This window comes from Leptodactylus fuscus, chromosome 4, assembly GCF_031893055.1.
Source record: "Leptodactylus fuscus isolate aLepFus1 chromosome 4, aLepFus1.hap2, whole genome shotgun sequence".
Lineage (NCBI taxonomy): Eukaryota > Metazoa > Chordata > Amphibia > Anura > Leptodactylidae > Leptodactylus > Leptodactylus fuscus.
In genome coordinates this window covers 205,546,766-205,565,485 of record NC_134268.1, presented here as the reverse complement: position 1 = coordinate 205,565,485, position 18,720 = coordinate 205,546,766, and the positions used below count along the sequence as shown (strand labels likewise).

At 45.0% G+C, this 18,720-nt stretch overlaps 1 protein-coding gene across 5 annotated transcripts in view; it reads left to right on the top strand.

Annotated features, from left to right (window-relative positions):
- MLLT10 (MLLT10 histone lysine methyltransferase DOT1L cofactor) overlaps window positions 1-15,783 on the top strand; it is a 220,057-nt gene extending 204,274 nt beyond the window's left edge. For all 5 annotated transcript variants that reach the window (XM_075271697.1, XM_075271694.1, XM_075271693.1 and 2 more), the window contains 7 exons: window positions 4,471-4,625; window positions 7,350-7,538; window positions 7,913-7,998; window positions 9,062-9,411; window positions 9,520-9,622; window positions 9,936-10,139; window positions 11,884-15,783. In XM_075271697.1, the coding sequence (XP_075127798.1) occupies window positions 4,471-4,625; window positions 7,350-7,538; window positions 7,913-7,998; window positions 9,062-9,411; window positions 9,520-9,622; window positions 9,936-10,139; window positions 11,884-11,928 (1,132 nt within the window). In that variant the 3' untranslated portion in view covers window positions 11,929-15,783. The remainder of the gene's footprint in view (window positions 1-4,470; window positions 4,626-7,349; window positions 7,539-7,912; window positions 7,999-9,061; window positions 9,412-9,519; window positions 9,623-9,935; window positions 10,140-11,883) is intronic.
- The last annotated feature ends 2,937 nt before the right edge of the window (window positions 15,784-18,720 follow it).

The following is an 18,720-nucleotide window of genomic DNA, read 5'->3' as shown; positions in this document are numbered from 1 at the left end:
TTCTTTCCTTGGAATCACACATCCGAAATGAACAAACCTCTCATCGGAGGACAGTGATTTTGTTGACATTTGGAAGAATAATAAAGACAGCCTGTGGACGTGGAGAAATGGCTGCTGGTATTCTCCGAGGAGCAGGAATTTGCTTTTGTATGATATTAAAACATGTGCTGAAAGGCTGTCCAGTTTCCTCAAGGGACACTTGGGGGGGGGGGGCATTGCTTGCCTTGGCAGCGTGCAGACATTAAGGAGCAGATATTTGCTGCTCATCTTTATTAGCACCTCATTATGCCATCGGTGATGCCCCATATTTATTATCTTCTTTACCATCTCCTCTGAGCTGCGCGGCGCTTACAAATCTTCATTTAGGAAATCGCCTTGCAATAATCGTACCAAAGTCCATAAGAGATTGTCTACGGGGTCGTCATCCAACATTGTGGTGGAACGGATCTTGTATATGTTTATTGGTTCTTCAAGGGAAGGTTCATCTTTCCTTATTTCAGTGCATCTAAAATGAAAAGGGTTGCGATTGGGGTAGAGCCAATCTTGAGATATTTTAAGGTCGTTTTTAAAATCTGATTTTTGATCACTTTCCAGCCGATTGCGATCATGAAATTTGCTCGATCACCGATCGGGATCTAATCTTTCCTAGTCACTCAACCCTAGTTACTTAATGTTTATGGAGTAGGGTTGAGCCGATCTTGAGATTTCAGGATCGTTTTTAAAATCCGATTTTCGATCATTTTCCAGCCGATCACGATCGTGAAATTTGCTCGATCGCCGATCGGGATCTGATCGATCCCGATCGGTCAACCCTAATTACTTTATGTTTATGGAGTAGGGTTGAGCCGATCTTGAGATTTCAGGATCGTTTTTAAAATCCGATTTTCGATTATTGTCCAGCTGATCCCGATCGTGAAATTTGCTCGATCGCCGTTCGGGATCTGATCTTTTCCAATTGCGATTCTCTGGCAAGCACACCCCGTGTACTCTGATCCTGAAACAAACATCGGTCCTCTACATAGTAACTCAAATTGTATATTTGAAGAAGAAGTAGAAGAGATATGGATAGAGGACAGCAGAATCAGACTACAGAGTTTGTGGTCTGTTACCAAGAAAAAACACACAGGCATGCATAGAAATTGTTGGTACATAACGAAAGATGATTTTTACGCAATTTTTTCATAGTAATTGAAATGGAATAATATGAATATAATATGATCAAGTAACTTGAGTCTATAGGAGGTAACCCCTTTCTGCTCCCTTTACCGGGATCCCTGCAAAAGCGTGTTTTATGGGGGGAGGCCACAGGCAGTTTGGCTTCCACTGCCAAGTAAATGTAACGACTCAAGTACGCCAAAATGGGATTCACTCCTCAGGCTTGCTCTCCATAGTTCATAGATTGAGGACCTGAGAAGGGAATCCAATCTATGTTCTCAAAATGTCCCAGTAGGGTATTTGGACAGGGTTCCTTGGATCCATATTTGTGTAGAATTATGTAGCCCGATACAAGACCTTTACCTATTATGGAAGTGGGTAGCGTTTTCTGTTGGGGAACCATAAACACCTTGGTGGTTGTCCCGGAACGTATGGTGCGTTATATGGGTTTCAGAGTTACGTCGTGCAGTTCCAGAACACATCAGCAGTAATGTAAGAAGCTTTTACCAGAGTAATCGCTGTCCTTTAACTAAGAGAACAGCACTTAAAGCCAATAATTTGTTATTTTGTCATTACAACCCATATTTGAAGAGCGCCAAGTCTACTTGTTGTCTTCAGCATCCATCTTACAGAGCCAATAAAGGTAATGGAAAGAGGGATGAGCCGGGTGCTGGCTCAGCAAGACATGACCTCACATAAACAAATATATCCATTGATAGGTCCGCCACATTAGTGCTAACTAAACATCCGATCACTTCTAGGACATTAGTCATTGAGATCCGGACAGTCCTGCTGTAGTAATAGGTTGGAGAGAGATGCATTGTGGGTAGAAGGGGCTTGGGGCATGTGCTAGGAACGTGTGTGTAATTTATTTCACTGTGTGCCAGCTGTAATATTGTGCTCTGGCCTCTAATTCTAGTGCATTATGGGGGGGTCCCATGTGCCAGAATTGAAATCCACATTGGTAAATGACTGGCATAGATTTTAGGTTTTGCGGTGTGAGTTATAGTAAACTTGCTCAGTAGGGGCCTCTCTGGCCCACCTAGATCTACACCCTACTCTGCCCCCTAAACAAACTTACTGTGCAACCTATGAAATCCTTACAAGCCCAATCCCAAAGATAATTCCTGAATAAAGACTTTAGGTCTCTAGCCCCCAAGTTCATTAGGTTTGGCCCTGTTAGTTTGCCTGTGCTGTATGCAGATGCAGAATTAATCTCCAAGTGGGTGGCAACCTAATTCTCCAAAGGGCGGAGTATCCATGAGAGCTCTGATGCTGCCATGGCCTCTGACACTGCTGTGCATTGTATGGTCAGTATCAGAGCTCAGACAGAGACTCCGTCCTTGGGTGAGCTGGGTTACCGCCCAGTTGGAGATCAGCTCTGTATTTGCATACACCGTGCACAAACGAACAGGGACCATTTCTTATTAACTAAGGGGCTAGATGGAAAAAAAAGAACCCTCTAAAATCTGTGGAGTGGCTAGTACAAGACTAGGTACAACCCCCCCCCCCCCCCCAAAAAAAAAAAAAACAAAAAAAAAACTAGAGACATTGGATATAGTCTCAGATCCTCTTTATCCAGACATTCATTGGATCAGTTTATTTTCCACAATTTATTTCCATTTAAATAAAGAATTGGGCTTGTTACCCGATCTTCTGCCATCTTTTGGGCTCCAAATTCCATCTACAAGACTTTGCTCATGCTGCACCACTTCTCTAGAATGCACTGCCCTAGACAATCAGATTAAAAAGGTTATTCCAACTTGACCTATTTATTACCCAGACACCGAATAGGTAATACATCCTAGATTGGTGCGAGCCTAACTGCTGCGACCCCTACTGGTCACCAGGACAGCCAAAAAGCTGGTTTTCAAACCAAATTTTCGGAGAACATCAATATAAAGAGGGGTCTCTGTGCAGAGAGATTGGGATAATGATAGCAGGATATGTGTATCAATAGATATTGTATTATTTAATATCAATACTTATTTTACATAGGACTATATACGTCCTCCCCCGACTTAACAGTAATTAATCAAATAAATAAGTTGAGGAGCCTGGGCAGGAATTCCCGAGCTCTGGAAATAAGTGAACTCTATTCAGCAACTTGAGCTTGTTCCCTGTGGTTCTCAATTCTCTCGCCTTGGAAGTGCTCGTCCATCATGGTCCCAGCAATTCATTTGAGGGCCCCAGATTCCTGGTAGCAGACCTGCAATCATAAGTCAGGCTGACTAGCCGTCCCTGCGAGAATACTTTGCATTTGTTTTTCAATATGGGATTCTCCTGTGAAGGAGCCCGGCTGACAGCTGAAAGACTGATCACAGCTTTTTAATCCCATGTACATTTTTTAGGGAAATTGTATCTGGCTACCAGTACCCATTACGAGGAACCGTGTGAGAGTCACCTGTTCTCCACGCTCGTGTGTTTGCAATGGAAAACCTGTATTTTGCCTGTATAACTATGTAAATATTAGAGCAATTAGCAATCCTACATGGCGAAAACGACGCGGAACATTCTTTGGTGCAATTAGTAGTTGCAATGGTTTTGGCGGAACAGGAGCTGTAGGGAAGTATAAGCTTCTTAAAGGGACCCTAGCCTAAAAAATCATGCTCATTCCTTTAACCACTTTTGTTATAAATTTGGGGTATAGGATGTCATTTAAGTGGCCTTTTCTCAAGATGGTGATCTCTAGTGATCAGCTCTTCAGAACCGCTGCAGCACACCCGCAGGAGAAATGAAGTATTGCATGGTGCCCAAGGAAATCATTGTGCTATCTGTGTACTGGGTCCTCCAGAGCAATGGACTCTGCTTAGCTTTCACTGGTTTGAGGATGGTTTCCACCACTAACCAAGATTTTTATAATAATTTAGAAAATATGATTTTTAACCAAACAGCCCTCGATTAATTCTAAAAATAATCAACCAGGATTTGTTCATGTTGGTTAGTTCGGTTGGGTTATTACAATGTTTGCAAAATCATGTCTGTTTAACCTGGTTGATGACAAATCTTACGATTTTCGCCCAACACACTCTCATACTGTGACCTAAATAATCGCCATTGACAGTAATCCAGGTAAAATACCAAATGAATCGTCATTTTCTTATTTAGGTCATAAACACCCCATCCTACAGTCTCTGTAAATTTTTCTTCCGTTATTTCACATATTATCGTCACTTTAAGGTGTTTTTCCATAAACTAAAGACATCCCCCGTCCCCTCTGCTCTCCTGATCGCTGCCATAGTCTGCAGCGTGTATGACGCACGTGTGTCTGATATGTTTCTATACATTTCTGATCTAAATGTTTCCTCCTGGCAGGTCTCCTCTGAACAGTCTCTCCAACCGCTACGACCAGTCTGGCAGTCGCAATTCAGATAGCGCCCCCCTGGTGGTCACCAGTATAGAGCAGCTCCTGGAGAGACAGTGGAGCGAAGGACAGCAGTTTCTGCAGGAACAAGGGGCAACGAGTGACAGTAAGTAGCGCCCGGCTCACCTCACTTGTCTCTTATGCCGCAGATACTTTCCATGTTGTCATAGGCAGGTCTAATATGGCTGACGGACCCAGGAGGAATCCAAAATCTGAAACTACCATCAAGAGTTTGGTGGTTGCACTTCCTTGTCCTCACTGCAGGCTGCGCCATTCACTTGAATAGGGCTGCAGTGTGGTTCCCTGCACGTCCAGTGATTGGGGAGCCATTGTTGGGGGACGTAGAACTACACCTTCTTTATCAGGTATGTGGCGGTCCTAGAGGTCGGACCCCCACCAGGTATAAACTGATGACTTATCTGAGTCATGTGCTGTCACTGTACAAGATGGCCTACCCATTTAAAGGGATGTGTCCTGAAGGCAATCCCCTTTTTAAATGGAGGCCTGCTTCTCTAACCTCTGACAAGTGTCTCTTGTCTATGGGCTACCGAGGAAACCACGCACCAGCCATTCATATACATGAACGGGGTCCGAACCCCCATTTTCACTTCTAGATGGGGATCCTGCACATGGCGTCTTTAACCCCTTTAAACCCCAATGCTGGAGATGAACCGCACGTTTCTGACAACCTCTGTTTAGGATCGGGAGCCACTCAATTCCAATTTCTTTATTTTTCCATGATCTATCCACAAAATGAGCAGAAAACCCAAAATTTTTGCAAATTTTCCATTTGCACGCTGAAGTACGAGAGGTTAAAAGTTTTCCTCCGCGCCAAAGTGGACGTCCTCGCTCTTATATCTGATATTAATAGTATCCTGGAAAAAAAAATGCTAATTGTGAGGAAATTCATGCAGGGATAATCCTTTAAACATGATAGCTAGAGGACAGGTTTCCCCACGTTGTCCTGCATCTCATTTGGACGCACTAAGAGCCCCTTTGTATGGGCTTAAAAAGAGGGAGGGGGTCAAGTGAAATCCTTGGGAAATGACCAGATGTGACTATTCCTGATCCAGATTTATCTTCTGGAATAGAGGTCAAGCAAACAAAGAAAACTTTATTGTACGCTGTCCGATTTTTCTACAAGACAAGCTGTGGAGCAGCAGAACCATTTAAGCCATAGACATCCTCCTTTTATACAATTCTGGGGGCTTCCAAAAAGCCTGGCCCCTTCCTGGGAGGACGCGGAGGAATCAGTAAGCAGGCGGCGATTTCCAGGGTCCTGTCAGTAATCCCATCAGTATTGTGTTTCCTCTATCGGGAGTGAAAGCTCCAGAATACAATCCTCCCAAAGGTATCACATCAACGGCTGGAAATTCTGTTCTGTAAACTATGTGTAATTTGTGAAAGGGCGGGGGGGAAATAAAACGCATTTCGGCTGCAGGGGCGGAAAACATTGGCGCATATATTAGGGCAGAACAATGGCGTTTGGTTAAACTGGCAGTCCATTCTCCTAGAGCCGCGGCTCGGGTTACGTTTTGCTTGTCGGTGTTTATCGGAGTGAAGGTGACGTTTGCCAGTGCAGATTTCACTCATGTGGCGCCACGAGGGCCTGCCGGGAAAATCTGCCCCCTTCAATTTCATCAAAGAGCAGGAAATTTCTGGTCCAGGAATTTTGGTGGTCAGAATGTGATTACAAGTGACCCTTCTCCTGCCTTGACATCACGGCCGGGGCCGTAGGAAGTGGGTGGGTGGATTCAGCCTTCCTTATAGTGGTTTAAGATGTTTATGTGCAAATGGGTTCGTTAACCCTTTGTCGTCTGCAATCGCAAACTTATAGACTTATCAGATTTTGTTGGCTAAAAAAAAAAAATCAGGGCATTTAAAGGTTTGATGAGCTATCCTTTGCTACAGTGTAGGGCCTGTTCTCTGCAAACCAAGCACAGCGCCATACATTGTATAGTGGCCATGCTTGGTATTGCAGGTCAGCTTCATTCACTTCAGACACATCTGTCTTGCAGCTCCTGTCCATTGAAGTGAATAGGGTTGATCTTCAATAACAGACACAACCTGTGGATAAGGGTGGCACTGTTTTTGGAAGTCAGCAGTTAGGTTTATAGTAGTCCAGGACAACTCCTTTTTTGTTGGTGAGGTTGCAGGACGTTATCCCACAGCCTGGCATATACAGTAGATATTATATATAGTGGATATGGAGGCGCCAAGGAGGAGACTGCTCTGGATCTGGATCTCGATCTCCTATGATGTATTGAGACTCTTCCTCAGTATCTGACATGGCGGCCTTGTATTACTTCTTATAATAGTGGATATAATAGAGTAGATTGTAAGCCCTCACGGGCAGGGCCCTCTATCCCACTGTGCCAGTCAGTCATTGTTAGTATTACATTTATTTGTATATTTGGAATTAATATAATAATGTACAGCACCAGGGAATCAATATAATAGTGTACAGAGCACCATGGGATTAATATAATAATGTACAGCAGCATGAAATTAATGTAATAATGTACAGCAGCATGGAATTTAATATAATAATGTACAGCACCATGGAATTAATATAATAATGTACAGCAGCATGAAATTAATGTAATAATGTACAGCAGCATGGAATTTAATATAATAATGTACAGCACCATGGAAATAATATAATAATGTACAGAGCACCATGGAAATAATATAATAATGTACAGAGCACCATGGAAATAATATAATAATGTACAGCACCATGGAAATATAATAATGTACAGAGCACCATGGGATTAATGGTGCTATATAAATAATTAATAATAATAATAATGTCTTCCTTTGGTCCCAGTTTTAGGTATGCTAAAGTCCCTACATCAGCTGCAGGTGGAGAACCGGCGACTGGAGGAACAGATCAAGAACCTCACTGCCAAAAAGGAGCGCCTGCAGCTTCTGAACGCACAGCTGTCTGTTCCCTTCCCAGCGATATCTTCCAACCATACCCCATCTCCTCAGGTGCAGGCCTATCCACTGCAGAATGGTGAGGACACAGATGACCTATGATACCCATCCCATAATGCCAAAAGTAATGTGTCCGACCATCATCGTTCTGACTTCCCTCTCTGCCACTGACTACAACCCATTAACCCTATAAATGAGACCTGAAACCTGTGCAAGCACCCCCTCCCCCCACACACGCACACACACTAAAGAATAGAGATCTATGATGATACGTTACAAGACTCTTGAACCACCCAGGACTCTGCATACATAATATCATAGGCGGCCCTGCTGCTGTTTGTCAATTCCTAAGTAAGAGAACACCAGGAATCTCCAAAGTGACCTCCTCGATATCCTTAGTAAGACCATTAATGTATCTTCATCTACTAACCTGCTGCATTTCACTCCTTGTAGTATCCAGCACAGACGCCCTGAGCATCAGTAAAAGTCCTCACCTTGGAAACTTCCAGACAGAGGGCGCTCATCCTGCCCCACATCAGGTACGTCTATGGATTATTGCTTAGCAATGTTATTAGCTTTTCCCACAATGATTGGCCAGTAGCCATGAATCGTGGGAACTAACGTGAGACCTCGATCCTGCCAAAAAAGATCGGAATCCGATCTTTTCTGATCGCTCAACCCTAGCTGGGACCTAATCTGGTGCATATGACAAAGATATCCACATAGAGGGTTATAAATATGGCTTTCCTGTACACTGACGGGATATTGTCCATCCCCTGGAAAGCCCGTGTTATTTGTATGTACCCCAGCAAGTGCCTGCAGCAGCATTATGGATTCTGACCGAGCCCTGTCACTTTAAAGGTCATTGCACTTCATAAGGACCCGTCACCACAGAGGCCGCCATACTGAGGAATGGGCAAAGACTTCTCTGAATACCACCGTCAATGTGTTTTCTTTGCAGTGATGCAGTGAATCAATATGAATAATTCCACTATCATTGACTTTTCTGACATTATACATCACATTAGAGGGGTCCTTCTGTATATAACATGACATTATGGGGGTCTCTCCGTATATAACATCACATTACGGGGGTCTCTGTGTATGACATCACATTACTGGGGTCTCTGTATATAATATCAGATTATAGGGGTCTCTGTATATAACATCCCATTAGAGGGGTCTCTGTCTATAACAACCCATTACAGGTGTCTCTCTGTATATGGCATCACATTACAGGTGTCTCTTTGTATATAACATCAGGGTCTCTGTATATAATATCAGGTTACGGGGGTCTCTATATAAAACCATATTAGGGGAGTCTGTCTGTATATAGCATCACATTACGATGGTCTCTCTGTATATAACATCACATTATGGGGATCTCTGTGTATGACATCACATTATGGGGATCTCTGTGTATGACATCACATTACGGGAGTCTCACTGTATATAACATCACATTATGAGGGTCTCTGTGTATAATATCACATTACGGGGGTCTCTCTGTATATAACATCACATTATGAGGGTCTCTGTGTATAATATCACATTACGGGGGTCTCTGTATAACTTGTCTATATATTTTTTAACCCTTCTAAGGAACTTGCATCTAGTGGGCAAAGCACCAGCAGTTCTTCCTCTCTCTCCACTCCGCCCCCTGATGGTCAGAGTCCAGCACAACAAGTCCAAGGGGTCCAGAGGATCAATGGTGTCACCATGGGAACACTAACAAGTGGCATGCAGTCAGTCCCGCCAGCTCTTCCTGCCGTGCCGGGAGTGGGTGCAATCATTGGAGCACTTCCAGCAAACCAGCTGGCCATTAATGGCATTGTTGGGGCTCTGAATGGAGTGATCCAGACTCCGGCCACGTTACCCCAAACTACTGCCCTCACCCACGGGACAATATTGCCTAATGTTACACACCCCATCTCTTCTACATTAACTAACAGGTAAGGCCGGCTCTGGCCATCTATGGAATAACGGGGCTGCCATGTGAGATTTGACTGTGTGACCGACCCCTATATAATGGTGGTATATAAAGCTGTGCCTTCTTACAGTGCCTCAGGTTTGGGACTCCTCTCCGACCAGCAAAGACAGCTGTTCCTCCATCAGCAGCACCAGCAATTCCAGCAGCTCCTGAGCTCGCAGCAGCTGACCCCGGTAAGTGTTACCATGCAGGGTATGGCCGCTCTATGGGGGCCCTATTACCACCACCATATGTGGACCCCGTAGTGTTAATGAACTCAGAGCAGTCAGTCCAGTAGACGTGTGCGGGGTTACAGTGAGTCTGTCAGCAGAACCCGCATATCACCCAACCCGCCGATAGATAGGATAGCCCACCCCCTAGTGGTGATATTTATGCTATCCGAAGATGCCTATAAGTAACATGCATTCTGGAATGACTACTATAGATGATGGAGAACAAGGGCAGGTGAAGTTTGTGTCTTTACGTGTTTTTTTTTGTCGCCCCCAGGAGCAGCACCATGCCCTCTTATACCAGATCATGCAGCAGCAGCAGCACCATCACCAGCCTGACCTTCAGCAGCTGCAGATCCCGGCCGCAGCCCAGTTACCACTCAACAACCTGCTGGCCGGTGCTCAGGCCACCACCCTGCACTCTACCGCCACCAACCCCTTCCTGGCCATGCACGCCGACAACACAGCTCACAAAGTCGCAGTAAGTGTCTACAGATCTGCTATTTATCAGCAGTCGTGAGAGTGCCGTCTCCTGGAAAGCAATGATATTACCACATTCTTGCATGACATGCACACAACCATAGTCATGTGCAGGTCTTTGGAAAGCACACAGATAGCACAGACCCTATCAACAGAATAGACAGGCAGAACCCTGCAAACACTTAGTGCTGTACACCCTGCACCTGGAGCGCTGCACTAACTGCATGCTGTGCTGCTTTCATTCTTCGGATTGGTGGTGTCCCTTACCCAGTGCTCACATCAGCTCCATTGTATCAGTTTTTCTGGTTTGTCAGAGGACACCAGTGGAGCCCGTGGAACCCATCGACAATAATAAAGTCCGACGAGTGTCCATTCTTTTAATCTGAAACCGCTGCGCTAGGGTTGAGCCAATCCTGACTTTTCAGGATCGATTTTAAAATCTGATTTCTGATCATTTTTCATTCGAACCCGATCTCGATCCCAATTCCGATCCCAATGCAAGTCTATGGGATTTTTTTTATTAATCGGAGATCGGATTTTAAAAGCAATCCTATTCACTATACAGCATGGAATCTAAGAATTGTTAGGATCCACGCTGTGTAGTGAATCACTAAGTAGCCAGAGGATTTTTTTTTAAATCCTCTGGCTACTTAGTCCCCCCTGGTGTCCACTTACCTCCAGAGATGGCTGCTCCGCTGCTCTTCGCCTCGCTGCCGCTCCAGCTGCAGTCTTCTTCTCCCTTCGCTGCCCCCTCCCTGCCAGGTTAGGAGAGTGTGGGCGGGTACTGGGAGGGGAGACGTCACGTCTCCCCGCCCTATACCCGCCCACACTCTCCTAACCCGCACTCTCCTAACCTGGCAGGGAGGGGGCAGCGAGGCGAAGAAGACTGCAGCTGGAGTGGGAGCGAGGCGAAGAGCAGCGGAGCAGCCATCTCTGGAGGTAAGTAGCTACTAGAGATGTTACTTTAGTCTCCCATTAGCGCAGGGGGTTAAGGCTGTGTGCCGGCTGCTTCCATTCATTCCTATGGAACCGCAGCGGAGCCTTCACACTGTGGGAAATACTACCGATCTCGATCCCACCTAAAAAGATCGTGTTCGGAATTCCGATCGCGATCGTGAAATTTTCTCGATCGCCGATCGGAATCCGATTTTTTTCCAAACACGATCACTCAACCCTACGCTGCGCTTTTTCGTTGGTTGGCTGATTTTCGGAGGTCACTGCAATAGAGTCTCCAAATGGAAGCAAACCCATCCCTAGATTATTATGGCCCCCACTGCTGTGATCTCCATCTATTACTACTACAGAAACAAAGTTATACAACTCACATCACACTTGGCTGTTTCCAGCTCCCACAGCATTGAATGGCTGCTGTACGCACATGCTCAGTCACAGCTGGAGGAGTAGTGAGAAACCCCCTCTTACTAGTGATTAGGGGAAGGGGTTAGATAGGGGATTGGTTATGGGTAAGCCCTTTATCTGTGACCTGTTTGGTAGGTATAAGCTTAGACGGATGATGAGCGTCAGAAGACTGCCCTCACTCACAGTATAGCAACTGCAGCTACTCTCCATAGACTTCTGTGTAAAGTAAATCAGCTTAATAAGTGGAGAAGGAAACAGATTTCTTCAATATCATCTATGACACCTCTTCTTATATTCCCCTGTACTATTCAGTGGTTTATAACTGGTAAGTGGTATATATTCATCAGGGCACTGAATAATACGCTGAACGTCTTCTATCTCCTCAGAGACTTGGAGAGAAGAATGGACCAGTTATGCAAGATAAGAGTTGATGGGTGAGACGCCCAGACCTCCAGGGGTCCACCTGGCACTTGACTTTCTGAAAACCCAACGTCTTCCTTTTTGTAGCAAAGAAACAATGCAAACGAAGACCTATTGACTGTCCTCCATGTTCACCTTCATCCCTCCGACAAATGGGGAAGTAGCACATTGCAGGGTGTTGATGGACTCGCGACTTCGGAGGGAAGAGACGGCAGCCTGACAAGGCTTCAGATATTTATTCCTTGTGACTTTCTTGTTGCTTTGTTGCACTGATACTTGGCTGTAATAAGTCTGAGAAAGGTAAAAACACTGTTGTCCGTAGGAGTGCGATGCTGGACATGACCGGCGTCTCCTGACTGCTAGGGGGCGCTTGTGATACCTTGGTGCAATTCTGCCACTGGTCACTTAAAGGTATTAATGAACAATATAATTGTTACCAAACGTGTTGTCCAGCACCTGAGGACTCTAGTAAGAGATGACAGAAGGGTTGGTGAGGGGACAAGCGCCATGTTATTCCAATAAAAGTGCCTGAGGTTCCCAGAGCAGACATGGGGAAGACTGCCGGAAGCATTCACATTGCACTAGAGGCTCGATCTGTCTTCTATGCCACTACTCCTGCCTGTGGGTCACGCTTATTTATTTCCGAACAATGACTTATGCAACCCTGGGAAGGATTCCTGACACTTTGGGGGAGGGATTCGTGTTAGAGAACTAGTGTTGTGGCGCCATTTTTTTGTAGCACATAAGGACTGCCGATTCCAAGACGGGGAGAATTTATAGGTGGAGCTTACAGGGTTCATGTACCTGTAATGATAGGTATTCCTGGGACTGAGAGGAGCGGCATGTGATGTTTTACTCTTCAGCTGGGAATGCTACCATTTGCTCAGTTCAGCAATGTCCTGGTTCATGCACCGCGCTAGCTAGGATCGATCCTATCAGGACATGTGACCATGTTGCCCTGACTGTGACCCCTGCAACCCCTCTATGACCTAGAACACATCTAACCCCGGGATACTCGAGCTTACCATTCACATGAATGGCCACCATATCAGACTACATTTCCCTTGTAGTGGCCGCCATATTTGTTTTTTAGGGCTCCAGATTCTTGTGGCCATACACATTAGGAAGTTGTTTCCTGAATGCTCGCTCAGTTGATAGAGATTCCTTCCAACACCTTATGCACATACACACAGGGCTTGTGTGAGGTTGCGTGTGTTCCCGATAAGAACAGGGGAAGGTTATCTATACAACATGCCCAATCCTTATTTACCCCGAGATCTGCCTTCATCATAGACACTTCCATATATTGCCAATTCTCCCCTGCGCCCCCTAAATCTCCAGGTCCAGCCAGGTTTCATCTCAATGTGTATGGGCATCTTTAGGGTTAACCTTAACCCTTATAGGCTGTGGTAAATACCAGGAACCTGCTGAGCTAAGCAAATGGAAGACGCCAAGACCTACATAGTACTAGAGCCGGAAGAAAATACAGCAGGATTTGGAAAAGTAGACTTGTAAAGTCATTCTGTCCCATACAGGTGGTTTTTCCTGAACGTTTCTGCAAAATGAGGCTGAAATAATAATAATAATAATAAAAAAAAAAAAAAAAAAAAGTTAAATATTTACCTATGACCCCAAAAGTTCAGGGGGTTCTCTTTCCTTATAGGACATTAGGGAGCAACTAAAAAATTACAGCTACTAAGGGTAAGCTCACACAGAGGAAATTTGGTGGCAAAATCTCAGCCTCCCATTGATGTGATATTGTCGCAGGTAAGATTTCCGCATGGTGAGTCCCTCTGCAAAATCCTCTGTGTGACCTTTCCTATACACATAGGTGGTATGTGGGGCGCCCAGACGGGTCATGACAGGGGCTCTCCAGTTGTTGGTTAGACTTCCTACAGCTGTGCATGTAGTGCGGGTACACTCAGGACAGATAGTTCTGGGCTCAGTTCTCCAACACCTTTCTGTTCTCGCTTTGGGGGGAGGTTGATCAGAGGACGCCTCACTATGGACGTCCATCTGCCCTAACAGGGTGACGGGACTGACCTTCAAATATCAAAAATGGGGGGGAAAAACCAGCAAGGTCAGAGATGAGGGGAACATTTGCAGGAGAAGTTTTTAGGGTCATGTTACCCAGGAAATATTTTTGGGGTTTTGTTTCCCAGGACAAGTTTTTGGGTTATTTTTTCAAGGAGAAGTTTTGGGGGTTATGTTTCCCAGAAGTTATTGGGGTTATGTTTCCCAGGAGAAGTTTTTGGGGTTATACTTCCAAGGAGAAGTTTTTGGGGTTATGTTTCCTAGGAGAAGTTATTGGGTTTATGTTTCCCAGGAGAAGTTTTTGGGGTTATGTTTCCCAGGTTGAAGTTATTGGGATTATGTTTCCTAGGAGAAGATTTTGGGCTATATTTCCAAGAAGTTTTTGGGGTTGTTCCCTTCTCCTTTTGCCCGTTGTACTTTCCTATTTTTGGGGACTGAATAAGGACAGGAGAACGGACCTCTCGCTGAAAATCTCCACTTTGGGTCCCTGAATGGAAACATCCTTTGTGTCCATCTATCGGCTGAAATCCTGTCTAGAGCATGTGCTGCTCCTACAGCGATACACCCTGAGATGTAGCAGAGCTGCCTTTTGTTACAAGCCCTGCAGCTGTGCGAGCAGTAGATTTTCAGGACACAATTTCAGCCTTTAGATCAGACGGTTCCGTTCACTGGCGTTAAAATAGCAAAGAATTGGAAAAACTATTTAAAGGGGTTGGCAGGAATTTTTAATTTATGGCCATAAACATGAGATTAGTGGGGGCCTCTACATGGATCAGCCGTATGGGGGCGGCTCTGACACTGGCACTATACACAGTATAGTGGCCGAACAGCGGTACTGCAGCTCAACATTGTAGTCAATGGGGGCAGAGCTGCAGTTATGGGGACCAAAGCCAACCCATCCGGCTGTGTTCTGTGTATAGAAATAAAAATTCCCGGAAAATCCCATTAATCCCTTATTTCCCCGCAGTCCCACCTCCCTGCTGCTCTTTACCTCCCGATCCAGTCTGGACATATAGAAATGTCCCCTCGGCCAATCATTAGCTGAGTTGGGTCATCGCCATAGCCAGGTTGAGTGGGCACTCCCTGTGGCCGGTACCAGACGTAGAGAGCAGTGAGGACCATGTAGGGGTCTGAATATAAGTTAAAGGAAAAAATATTCCTTTTTGAATTTTTTTTTAACCCGTTTTGGCCTTTTTCTGGGGTGACCCTATCTACCTAAAACTAGGACTGGCTCCACCTCACCAGCGCTCTGAGCACATTACACAGATACGTCCATTTTGAAGTTGCTCCCTAATGCCTCCTGTCATTGACACCCTGCGGCCCGGGCTCGTGGAGCTGTAGCGATGACGCAGTCGCGGGGCGGCCGGCCGGTCTGTAGTCATTGTCTGCATTATTAATGGTAATAGAGATGTAGACCCCGCTGCAATCTGACCTCCACTGTGCGTCTGAGCGCGACCACGCGTTTCTCCAGTAATGTGTCTTGCAGGTTACTGCTCAGCCCTTACCTCATTCTGTACATAAGGAATTTTTTTTTTTTTTGTGAATCTGTTTTTGTATTATTAAAGAAAAGTTCATATGGAGACGATAATATTCTGATTTGTAAGATTTCTAATCGGCAAATGGAACAAAAAAATAAATACAAATTAAAGTTAATTTATTTTTATATTTTCAGGGGGATTTTAAGACCTTGGTAAAGTGATTTTTGTACACGGCGGCCGGCGCGCTCCAGTTTTTCTATGCTTTGAGAAATTGGTTTGCGCTCTTACTTAGATGTCAAAATCCATGTGTATTGAGAGAAATGTACAGGAAGTTTTCAGAATAAATTTTAATATTGTACACCCGAGTTGGCTGCGTTACTGTGTGATCGCCATGCGGCGCGGTGTCCCCTCCCCCCCCTCCCCGGCTCTGTAACACACGGCTTTGGAGGCCCACGTGTATACAGGTAGTCGTGTGGGTGGGGAGTGGGGCCATTGGATAATACCGCTCACATCTACGGCTTTTTATCAGGAATCTTGGCTTCGGGTACAAAGACAAAATTTCATTTAAAAAAAGATGCTGCGGTGGAAAGGTGAGTGCGGATAAGCTGTGTAATACGAGAAAGTGTCTTATGGATATTAATAGTAATAGAAATGGATAGCGAAGCTAAAACAGTCACAGGAACCGGCCGCGGCAAAGGGGCAAATAACCAAGTGATCAGCCAAGACTTTAAAGTGCCCCTCCGACAATATAGGCGTATTACATGAGACGTATTTAGGAAGACTGGTGTATTGAACACCGGTCTTTATAACCTTGAAGGAACAGCCACTTCATTTGTAAGGAGACGGACATCAATCCATAGCATATCCAATGCTACATCCTAACCCTTCCACACTGAGGGGCATCAGTAGCTCCATTCTAGTGATGGTGGCGCCCTCCAGTGATCATATAGTTATCACCTGGGCTATGTCACTGTAATAAGCTTGCCTTCTGGAAGTGAAAGGTTTCCTAGTTATCCCTTTGATCTCATGACTTCTCCCTGATAAGCCTTAGAAGAGGAGCCCAGTAGCAAGTGTTCAGTTCTCCTACAGCACCACCGCAGGGGAAGTGAAGTATTACACTTGTCCATATAAAGCCTGGGCTTGCTGGGTCCTCCTTAGCTACCCTGTCCTAATAGATCCTTAAAGGAAGGCCCTGTAGTAGGATATATAAAACTAGATGATCATTTTAGGAGAATATAAATTGTACAATGTAATGTAATATATTAAGGAACATGTCACCAATTGTGTTATTTATGAATACCAGAGTGTGAAGTCACTTTTTTCTATTCTGTTTTTAATTTATGATAGAATTTAAAAAAAATACAATTTCCTATACATGACTATGGGAGCGGCCATCTTGCCTGAGCTTTTCCTCTGCTCTGTTCACAGCATTTAGGGATATGCTTTACAGCATGAACCTCGTCAGCGCAGCCTCTCACTTCTACCAAGTCCGTTCTCTCTACGCTGCGCTGACTAGGTCAACCAGACCAAAACAGCCGTCCGTAGCTGAGGAACTGACTTGGTAAAAATCGCACATTATGCAGTAATGGCTTCTGGGAAAGTCGGGCATGATGTACAGGGTGCTTCCTATAGAGGGCAGCATAACAGAGGCACTGTCTTCCTATTTACATCTTGGGAGACAGATTTGCATACTCTCTGTGACGTAAATGAGATAACTGCTGCAAAGAAACCCTCTACAAAATTGGCAAGTGTGAGTCTATTATTAGGCTTGGTGGTTAGAGTAAAAACTGTACAATTTAAAAAAAATGGTAAAAATAAATCTTAAATATAACTTAAAAACGTAGTTTGAAAAATATCGTGTTTTCTGGCGAGGCATTCCCTTTAAGTAATGTTGATTGTTTAGCGGCCGATGCTCCAGTCCCTCTGCGTGCTGGTGCGTGCCGGATTATCACATCTAGAAATCTTCTGAGCAGGTTTCCCCGCGGTGTTCCCTCTCTGTACGTGGCTCTAATGTCTGCTGTCTTCACGTACGAAGCCTAGAACCCACAATAGGATTCACATTGGGCTTGTGCTCGGCCGGAGGACGTCAGCGTGGAATTTTCGAGTTCATCGTCACTCAGTAAAACATTCTTGTGTGCGCGCAGTAAAGCTGGCAGTTTATGATGTGGCAGGGACATTGATTTTTACTTTTTATTAAAGATTTCGCAATAAGCAGGACGATTGCTCTCCCCATATGTGCAATGCATTTAAAGGAAGCAGATCAAAGGACACCATATTTTATTTCACCATGCACAGAGCAGGAATCCTTGCCCTAACATTACTAGCACCCTATTAATCATGGGCTTGGCAGGTTACCACTTCCAAGATTACAGAATATAATTTAGTCTGATGGCATCTACATCTGTATATTAAATGTAGCGGAGGGGCAGCTCGCCCGCCGCCCGCCCACTCTACAATGAGGCGCTTTTATTACCAGGGACTGCTAAGAATTATCTGCTCCAGGTGTCATCGATTGTTTAATACATGTTCATGGCGAAGAGTGGACTGTCGTCATCGTGAGCGCCCACCGAAAGATTCCGCAGCGCCCCTTATACCACACACTAAGGAAGAGAATCCGATTGGTTACATTAAATGACATCACAAGGTGTTTCCATCTTAGGCATTGGATATGTTGTATATGGGATTGCAATATGGGGTTGATAAGGTTAATAAGAGAATTTTGGGTTAACATTATTTCCTTGAGATACTTGTGCTTTATTGTGAGAGTCATAGAGTTGATTTACATGTCAACACCTGTGCAGAAGAGCTTACAATCTATGAGGATGAATCTAGGGGGGCGTCCCCATCTGGGTTATTTAGGACTGCCTACATCCCTACAAGTGAATGGAAATATCTGCACGTGCCCAACCATGGAACCACAAGGTGGGGTGATGTATGTACACAAAATAAGTGGGGGGGGGGTGTCTCAGGGCTGGGTATTCCATAACTACTAGAGATGAGCGAACACTGTTGGGATCAGCCGATCCGAACAGCACGCACCCATAGAAATGAATGGAAGCACCTGTGACGCCGGCCGGCCGTCGGCAAAGTCAGCGTCACAGGTGCTTCTATTCATTTCCATGGGTGCATGCTGTTCAGATCGGCTGATCCCAACAGTGTTCGCTCATCTCTAATAACTACCCAATATGGAACTATCCCTGAGATGTGGACGCCAGTATATCACAGATATATAGAATACTCAGGTTAGGACCGACCATATGTGCAGGTTTGTATTCAAGTGCATGGTGGAGG